The 10,413-nt window shown below is 40.2% G+C and overlaps 1 protein-coding gene across 1 annotated transcript; it reads right to left on the bottom strand.

Moving 5' to 3' along the window:
* Window positions 1-340: 340 nt before the first annotated feature.
* Window positions 341-9,634, bottom strand: LOC308139391 (carotenoid-cleaving dioxygenase, mitochondrial-like). The gene is made up of 12 exons (XM_080508832.1): window positions 9,501-9,634; window positions 7,501-7,693; window positions 7,193-7,404; window positions 6,605-6,720; window positions 6,407-6,509; window positions 5,150-5,278; window positions 4,904-5,064; window positions 4,635-4,802; window positions 4,364-4,501; window positions 3,408-3,590; window positions 2,750-2,860; window positions 341-947 (listed from the first exon to the last, which is right to left on the bottom strand). The coding sequence occupies exons 1-12, from the start codon at window positions 9,526-9,528 to the stop codon at window positions 831-833; spliced, it is 1,659 nt and encodes a 552-aa protein (XP_080364958.1). The 5' UTR covers window positions 9,529-9,634; the 3' UTR covers window positions 341-830.
* Window positions 9,635-10,413: the final 779 nt, after the last annotated feature.

Genomic DNA, 10,413 nt, shown 5'->3' with positions numbered 1-10,413 from the left:
GAAAATATTTCTCCATACAAGACTTTAAGTCCATTTTCACTGCACCAAAACCAAATTGTAATAAAGTGATAGATTATTCCAGCCATCTTATACAGTTTGAGCTCACATTACAAATGACATGTTATTCCACCATAATATGAATAAACAGTGAGTTAGATATATTTTAAATGTATTGCACAATATATCATAGTATATAACAAGATCAGATACTTTTAATGGGTTTTTTTTTTTTTTTTTTTTAAAGTGGAAAGCCATAAGAATCAAAACTGAAACTCAAAAATGCCTGAAGTTTTTCTTTTAAATTTGTGTGCACCTGTATAACAACAGACAACGGACACACTTTAATATTCACAAATATAAACATTTATTGAAAAATTATTGGTAGAGTATATAAAAGTCATTCATGATTTGTAAAAAAGAAGACATTTAAGGCATAAAATAAGGATTACAAAATGGTTAAAAAAAAAAGTGAATTTGTTGTACGCTGGAGCACTCTGCTACCTGTTTGATGCCCACAATATGTAAACCCATGTGTGGACACATGCTGGCAGCTCTATCAGTACAGTATAGTGTCAGTTTCACAGTCATGCATAACAATAGGAGTATTTAGAGAAATAACAGCATGTGTCATTAACAAGGCTTGGTGAAATAATTTCAGAAAAAACAATATCACGAGTCAGTCAGTACCAGAACAAGGTATCCATCCCATGTAACACAGCAGCAAACGAGTACCATCAGGAATATAGTGGTTATAGGCTTAACACTGAGTGTAGCTTTCTTCATATATTATGCTGAGTATCAGAAATACATTGGGAATGACAGAGTCAGGCTCATGCAGAGGCACTAAAGGTACCATGGAAGCCGTAAGCCATGTTAACAGGCACGTTGGCTCTTCCCAGCTCTTCAAAGGTCCTGGCATCCAGGACCAGGAGGAATGTGGCTTTATCCTGCAGAGAAGGATTTGGAGGAGTTAACAATGGAAAACCACAGAGCTCATGTGCTCAAGGTCAGGTCTGTAACAGTAACCTGTATTGATCTGCTTCTGACAAACAACCTTTGCCACACTTCAGCACGGATCTGACTGCAAAGTGTTAGGACTAATATATCAGGGTTGATCATTTGTTTTGTTTTCTTCATTTTTAAAATGTGAAAATCAGAAATGCAGTCCTTGACCCTCATCTTAAACTCCTTGTTCAGTCCCGTTTGGGACTTCCTGTTGTGCCTTCCGTTTTGGATCACACTGATTTTTTTTCTGAACTTCACAACAAGATGATTAAAGATGAGTTGAATGTGATATGCACATGGGTCCTCTGGCCACACCCTGTGATAATCACACATGGTTTTCATGTCATTTCCAGTTGTATTTCTAGAGTGCCAAACATGACACAGTCCTCTAATGGCACTTTTACAGAGGGAAACCAAACATCTCCACATGAGCGTCGCATAATTTGTGGTTAAATGTCATTTTTTCTTGTTTTTTTTGGAAAGATATTATTGCTAATGGCTTTTCCAGAGGCAATTCAAGTCATCAAGCTTATTATACTAGCTAGAGTTGCTTCAAATTTGAAATATCTTATGTCTTCATATCGTCAGAAACTGTTGCAGCTGTCAAATTAATAATTTTGTAGAGAAGTCTATTTTCCTATTTCACTTGATCTCTAGTTTTGGATCACACTGATTTGCTGACATGCAAAAAAGATCTGTAGTTAAATATCTTTTTTTTAAGCTGCCACAACACAGTACAGTGGTTGACCCCTTTTACCACTTTAAATCTTTAAGTTATGGTAAACATCCAGATTCAACCTAATATAAAGTATTGTTATGATTTAAACTGGCACAGCGCCTGTGATTGTTTGCAATTTTAAAAAGAAATACCTTGCTTGGAAAAATCTGACAGAAGATTCACTTTTAAAGTCCACTTAATAAATTACTTATAATTCCAAAGTGCCTCTTGTGTCTGCTCCAATTTCACAATTCTGGCACGACTAATGTGAGGAGAAAATACATTTCCTGCTATTATGCTGCTGCGCTTTAGAAGTTTTCCATTTGTAATTTTCAAACTGTCACTTTGTGTGAATTCCTCAATGAATATGTATGAGTCTGCTCTTCACCCTCATGAATATTTATGCTTCATTATGAGTCCAGTTGATAACACTCTCGCCAGAGAAAATTAACTCAACGTGTTGATACGTCCGTCTGCTTCCTGGCAGGAACAACAAGTCAGGGTAACCTAAACCACTGATTACAAACCCAACCAGTCACACAGTTGCTGATGGACAGTTTGATTGTTTCACAGATATTTTTTTAATATGGACCATGTGCACAGGTGGAAAGCAGTGAGAAATTATACTCCAGTGCCACTTTGATTACATTGCTTGAATAATACATAATTTCTAGTGACATTCCTGTTTTTTTTAATGATCAGGTAAAGGTACAAAGTATGAGTATATGAAGTATATAAAGCGCGAGTTACTTTTTAACAGTCGCAGATTATCTGTATCGTAATATTCGAGTTTGATGCACCTCAGATGAACACTGCATTATGATCATTTGATTTGTAAAAAGACTATATTGGAAGAAGCAGATTTAAGTATGAGTGAAATGCTAATTTAATCACAGTAATGTGAGTATTTGTACTATGTTACTTCTTCTACGATGTAATCACAGATCTAGTTCCAAACTGAAATAAAACCTGTCAGTTCTCTTCATGTTTCATGTCCAGTTCTCAGTAAATCACTCAGAGCCTTACCTGTGAAGGGGTGAGAACCACGGAGAGGATGACGCCGTCGTCCTCCTCCTCGGCGTCGGGCGACGGCACAAACACCGGCTCCGAGGGGTAGAAACCCTTCTGGTACCAGACCTGTGGGTTTCATGTATCACAAGTGGCTGCTGAGTGTTTCATCTCTCATGTGACGAGCAGAAGATATTGTCTTCAAATCATTAATCGTCATGGCATATTGGCTCAGACAACAGGAGCAGCAGTTTTAAGAAACATTAAATTCCACTTTGGGTAATTCTTTGGTTTTCACCCTCCCGTCTGCAGATGCATGATACCTTCAAAATCCAGTTAACAAAGCGTGTTCTATATTTTACGCGGTACATATATCAGTAACATAGAATTAATGTTTGTTTTTCCTTCATCATTGAACTGTTACACTACAAATAGTGTATAAAATGATGATTTGTACTCTGTTGCTGTGATACCAATCAATATTCTTCATATTTGGCATTAAACTTCACACGTTATCAGGTTGTACATGCTATAAAACATTTGAGATGTTCTGCTCTATATCAAACTGTATCAGATACTTTTCAACCAACATATTTAAAGTTGTCATTAGATTTCAGTCTACCCTGCTACCCTTATGAATAGAAGGTGAATGTGCTGATTCAGCATGTACACACACCTTAAGTGTCTTGTCCTTGAGGTCCATCTTGAGCAGAGAGTCTCCCACCAGATGTCTGAAGCCGCAGCCGTAGAAATAACGATACGGCCGAGCATTGACCCGGTCGTAGTTGATCTGCGGGAACTCCAGACCTCCGTACTGGTGGAGGTCGTCTCCATGGAGATCTTCATGCTGGCAGAATACCTGTTGACAAAGAGCGGATCGGCGGATGATTGTTGCCATTATCCCTGCATGACTTCTGTTGGTCGTTCATGTCAGTTTAACTGAGCTCACAGGTCATGAACTGAATCTTCTCAACAACAAAAGTCCCAGTTAACAAGCACACTGATTAAAAACTGTAAACCCAGTTTTAATAATAACAAAATATTGTTTTATTTATGTGGTGAGGCTATTTAATACTTGTTTTTCTATCACAGGTTGTAACTTTTCAATAACAAGTTTCTATTTAATATTGTATCTTGTTACACATTAAAATAGCATAAATGTGTGAAAATTGTGACATCTGATGATTAATGAAGGACTGAAAACTGTTGTACAAATCTTTATGTATACATTATATCTTATAATTGTCATGAAAACAATTACATTATTATTTCTTTGTATAGCTTAATATGAGCTAATATAAATGTAAGTACTGGAGCTTTAATCGTTCACTGTTTGTACTCTCTTTGAGATCAGTACCGGTATAAGTACTTTGATTCTATTACTGCAGAATTGTTAAAAAGCGCACAATGAGTGAGTGCTCTAATCTCCCTTTTCCCAAGATGAAAATACTTGCCATTATCAAGATGTCTTTACTGTACATGATACACATAAAATTACTAAAAAGTCATTGAGCTGAGTTGTCTTGGACGGCCGGGACTATGTGCATGTGGGCGCTTTGATTTTGGAATTTTTGTAAGTGTTGTGAGAAGTACGCCAGTGGCAACAGGACATGAACATCAGCATTAACTCACCTTTTCGTTGCCGATCTTGACACAGGTTGCTTCACTGGAGGATCGAGTATTCAGGTTCTGGCCAGTCGGGGTTTCATTGGTCACTTCTAGCGGCAGAACGAATCGACGAGGGTAAGCTCTGGACAAGGTGTTGTACACCTTAAAGGGGGAGGAGTGAAGTATTGCTTTGTTATCTTTTAAATTGAAAACCATGAACAAACAGGAAAAAAAAAAAAAAGGGTTGAATGGTGAGTAACGTGACGTTTTTGTGCACACACACTGGTGTACTGACCGCGTCCAGCGCGTCCCCTGATTTCCGCAGGTTCTGAATGAGGTAGTTGTTGATGGCTTGGCCGTCGTCCGCGCAGCACATGTCGAGCATCAAGAAGCCGCCCTCCTCAAAGGCATTGATCTGATGGAAGGTGGAGATGGCTTTGGTGTGGTACTTCACAGAGCTGACCTGCAGAGCAGAACACACGGGATGAGATCAACAGCAAAAAAAAAAAAAGCCCTGTGAAGAATTCCCATCCGGTTTCCTCGCTGAACGCGGCCTCATCTCACCTTGCCCGAGTGCTTGTCAACGAGATGGAAGACGGTTTCTTGCTTGGGATCCCAGTAGATGCCTTCGCTCAGAGCCTTGCCCCTCAGCTTGCAGGTGACTATCTTCAGCAGGTCCATCTTAATTGGCTGCTCGATGAACACCACGTAGTTTTCAGACATAGCTGGAAGCATGAAAAGGATATTATTGAGGTAAATGGAAGAAACAGACAGCACTAATGAGTGATACCCATTAGAGCGCTGGCTTACCAAAGCTGTGGTAGTAGGAGGGATGGGACTTGTTTGCAGGCGCAATAGAACAGAGGATTTTGGCTCCTTGCAGGGTTTCTTTGCCATCTGTCTTCTCTGGAGGTACACTGATGATGTTGTACAGAGCTCCTGGAAAGAAAAAAAACCCCGTTATAATGATGTCAGAAAATTTACAGACATCTGCTCTGAGGTGAGATAAGAACAAGCAACAGCAGATGTTCAATAACAATAATTTAGATTTTATTGTCAAGATACATTTAAAAAAAAAGATAACAAAAAAGAAACCCAAACCAGCAAGGCACCCAATGAAGTATGCAAAATTTAAATTCATAAGCCCGGGGTAAATTTCGTTAAAATGTCCACCTGAAAAAAAAAATCCTGAAATTTGGGAAGGAACAGCTGCAAAAGTGTCGGGCCTGAATGAACAGCCTCGGGCTCCGAGGATAAGAGACACTTGGGAGAATTTTGAAATACATTTAGCTTGATTACCATTATCACACGCCAGAGAGACATCTGATGCCTCAAGGGAGAAAAAAAAACCAAACCCCAACTAAACTCTGGATCAAAACTGTAGATTTGATGGAAACAACTGCTTGATCAGTCAATAAACATCATTGAACTTTTAAAAAGTCTTAGTTGCACCTCTACCATGCATAATGCCATATAAAGAAACCACTTTAACACCACAGCCATTTTAAAAAGGCTCTTTAGTGAATTTTGCACTTCAGGCAACCTTGAAGTTACCTGTGTAGTATTTTAGTTGAAAGTTAAATTAATTCAACTACGACCAATCGGGATGAGACAAAACAACTATCCTGGTACCTCAAAGACATTTTGCATTCAAAATTAGAAATATTTCAGTCATTCACAGTTTTAATTAAAAAAAAAACACACCTTGCTTATGTATGAAAGTGCTCTTTAGCAAGACAATAAAACCCCAGTTGCTCTCCCTGAAGGTCGAGCAACATTTCTTAAATTTTAATAGAACTCACCTGAGCAGGTGCACTGATTTACTTGCAGTTAGGATAACAGTAACCTATTGAAATAGACCATAATATCACGTGAGTGAATCAGTCATTACACTGACCCACACAGTGCTGACCGCTCAGCTAGTGTGTCGCAGAAATGTGACAATGAAAGGAGAATTTAACCATGTTAAGGTGGTAATATTTAGTAATGTGCACAACACTACCTCTACGTAAAAACAAAATATATTAAAAAAAAACAACCTTTATTGTGGAAGGGGCGGGGGCAAACCTTTGCTTCCATAGGAGTTTCCCATGTTGAAGGTGGTGCCGTCGGGGTCATAGTGTGGGTGAGCAGTGGCTCCATTTACAGCAATGAATTTGCTCCAGTCCACCTGCATAAGATAGCGGGGGATGTGAAGGATGAGTGTGTTTAAAAGACTCGCATACCATAATACTGGCTGTAACATGCAGTACGTTGTGGCTGCACCTTTTCCAGCGTTTCGAGGCTCTCTGGATTCACTCTGTGTATGAAATTTGTCTCCGTGCTGACGTAGTAGTCGCCTTTGTATTTCACAAAGCTCACACTTGCATTGTCGGTGGGTTCTGCAACAAAGGAGGGACAAAGAAACAACAATCACGGGACTGGCTTTTTGAATCCCTGCACAAAGCTTTTCTCCTTTTAAAACAAACCTTCTGCTACATGATTTACAGCTTGTAGTTGCTTTAAATACTCCAGTGGGGTCGTGAACATTTTTCTGCTCCCTCCTCGCCTCCCCGGTGTACCTCACTGTTATGTAACACAAACCATTGATATATGCAGAGCTCATGAGAGGCTCCAGCACAGAACAAGCAAAAGAAAACTTGTCCAAACATCATCATATTTCATCTGATCTGGAATTTCTCCTCAGCTATCTTGGCTCTCTTCTCCCGCGCAAAAGAACAAGGATGGTCGGACGTCATTACAAAGTCTGTCACTGAGACCTCACAGACTTTGAAATCAAACGGAGGACTCGGTGTGACCCTTCTCCCGACGCTATCAGCCTATTCATTTCCACTTCACGTAATGTAGACTTACGCATCATCTCAAAGCGAGAGAGGAACCTCTGGAAGAAGTTCTTGCAGGGGTCGGGCATGGCCAGGGTACCAAACTCAGACATGACGATGCGATCCTTGTCGCTGTTCGTCTTGTACGCGTCGCTTTGTAGGAAGCGGCTCCTGTAAGTCACTTGGCCGTCTTCGATCCTGAACTGGTGCAGCATGGCCATCCCGTCAAACCAGTGGTTGTAGCTGCAGTGAAAATCAACTCGTGTTAAAAGTCTCATGGTGGTGTGTATTCGAGGTTTGGCCGCTGTGCAGCGCTGTGTTGCAGTGCTCCCAACTCACTGTGTGTTTCCAAACTCGAACTTTCCGGGGCCATTGCGGAGAAGGTTGCCATTGATCCAGGAGGGAATTGTACCTTGCACCGTGGTCGGGATGGGTTCAGGGCTCTCCTCTACGGAACGTACCAGGGGAGCGATCGTCTCTAGCCCCGTCTGTACCATGCTGATGGGCTCTTTTGTCTTACCATTGGGCATATCTACAGGAAAAACACAGATTGATTGTATCGTATGCTCGATTTGTGTTGCTTTGACAATAATCTGACAAAAGTCATTCTGAGTGGTGTCGTAAAGCCCAGGGCTTGTTGACTGTAATGTTGCGACAAAGTGCAGTGCTGTTTGCTTTGAGGTTCAGTTTGCATGATCCACTGAACCCTGAAGGAAAAATGTGTAATTCCACTCAGGTATTCAGCTGTTACACCCAACATCAGCCTAACCTGGTACTGAATGTGCCGCATCCTGTTTTTCCACTGGAATTGAGATATTATCTTTAAAAAAAAACGACTTTATCTTTAGTAGTTCTAACATAAGCTTTGGTTAAACATCAAATGTATTAAGTGACATTGGAAATAGATAATTTTTTCCTCTCATCATACATTATCAAAACAAAATCTCACTTTTTCTCTTGTGTTCAAGTTTGGCTGTGAATAGGATTATCATCTGTCACTCCCTCCTCCGCCTTGACATTAGTGACATTCCACCTATTTCACATGCTGCTACTGGGTCAAACTGACACACTGAAACAAGCCACAGAATCAAATTATGCCTTTTCGAGCTGAAACAGGCAACTTTTTATACATCTTATTAAAATGCGACATCTTTTTGATATGACTGAAGCTCCTCACTGCTAAAAACCTAAGACACAAAATCTTGCTTAAAACTGTGAGCTATGTCAGTGGCGCTCATGCTGAAAAACAAGCGCAGCATGCCACACGATGTAAAAATACACGTCCTGTTCTGTATTTACACAAGTGTAAACCTGCAGCTCGGTGTAGCAATGACACATTTTTGACAGGCGGACTTCCTTCAAGTTGTTCCTTTGACATAAACCTGCTGGACGACCGCTTGGGCACAGTTCCTCCCCAGTGTCAACACAAACTTGTGACTTGAATAATTGAGAACAGCCAGCTCCACTCTCATGTGAGAATAAACCGAGGTTGTTTCTTGAAGTTATATTATGATTTGGTATTGCCAGATGGCTTTAAAAAAAAACGGAGGGCGTGAAATCATGATGGTCAGCTTTGGGCTCATTAATTGTTGAGGCTCCACCACCTAAACAGGTTTGATTATGTGGAGTATAAAGTAGGTCCTTCAACGCTCCACTCAGTATTTTTGTTATTTCCATCACTGGCAGAGGGGGAGCCAAAAACACCACACTGCAGGAGGACATATTAAAATGGTCGCTATAACACATATTGCGCCTCTTTAAACAAAAATAAGTAAAAAAAAGAAAAAGAAAAAAGAACGAGCATTATCGGATCGGATCCCAGTATGTCTTTGACAAAACACATATGAGGTAAACAATTAATAAAAAAAAAAAATCACACGAGTATTGGCAGCTTTATAAACTTGATATTAAGGCAATCCTGCCTGCAGCTCAGCAATATTTGATCCAGGAACTCCAACCTGTTGTCACTTCATGATTTGGCAAGTACAACTTGCAATCTGGTCTGTGCTTGAGAAGCGTGTGGTTGCTGTAATTGAAACCTGACAAGGGTTTTAATGAAAGAACATTTTGTCCTGAAACACGCAGCTTTATCATGATCTCCCACTCCCCTACTGTTAATCCTACAGAAAACTGGGAGGGGGAAAAATACTCTTCACAACACATATAGACTGCATGGAAACGTCTCACACTGTTGTTTTTGCTCCTATGCAAATATGATCTGAAGCAGACGCGTGCGTTCCAGGCGCGTTTCCAGTTCACGTGCGACCGCGTGTCGCTGCAGTGAAGCGACGAGCAGGTGAAGTGACTTCATAGGAAACGTGTGATGCGGGGAAGCTTACCTGCGCTGCTGGTCTGCACGGGCGACATGGCGAAGGATGGACGAGCTCCTGCTCCCTCAATGTGCGTCTTCTCGACGGGTCATAAAGACGCGCACAGCACGGAGCTGCGCCTTTACGCAACCGGTTATGTAATAGAGTCGAGAGAGAGAGGAGGGGGGAGAGGGAGAGATGGGTAACACACGTAACTTTTTTTCCGTTGGTTTGAGAAATAAATTGAAAACATGTGCGCAATTTCACCTCTTTGCACACTGTGCACACTATGCTGGCCATCATTATTATACAATACAACACGTAACATGTCCTGACTGAACCATGAAATACATTATATACATCAACATGTAAGTTATTACTTATTACTAAAGCTGCAACTAAAATGATTTAAAGATTTTTTTTAACGATAGATAAAAATAAGTCAGTGTTATTAAAGACTCATAGGGTTCAATTTAATTTACAGTTTAAATCGTTTCATTTGATTGTTCAACATAAACATTAAAATGAGCAAGGATAAGATGTATTTCAATAGAAGACACTACACCAGAGAAAAATCCGTTCTTTCTTTTACATGTTTCCACTGCACATAGATGAATACATAAAAGAATGATTAACTGTTGGGATATTTAATTTAGGTTAGTGTCATGTTTTGTCATCTCATCAACGTTATTCCCTGCTTTCGATCAGAATGGGCATTTTATAATCTCACGTATATGCCAAAACATTGAATGCATTTGTGGCAAAACATACTTATTTTCCATGCTGGATTACATTGGTGTTTCTTCATGTCTTCTCATCTGACAGCCTGCGTCTTTATACTGGCAAATTAAATGGACACCTCACAGCCACAGAGCTGTCCATATGGACCCAGTTTCTATCCAGATAATCTCAGTTGGAGGATTAAGGAGCAGGTCTCGGAGGA

This window comes from Blennius ocellaris (genome assembly GCF_963422515.1).
Source record: "Blennius ocellaris genome assembly, chromosome: 14".
NCBI classification, from domain to species: domain Eukaryota; kingdom Metazoa; phylum Chordata; class Actinopteri; order Blenniiformes; family Blenniidae; genus Blennius; species Blennius ocellaris.
The sequence above is the reverse complement of the archived record's forward strand: the minus strand, read 5'-3'. Positions and strand labels throughout refer to the sequence as shown.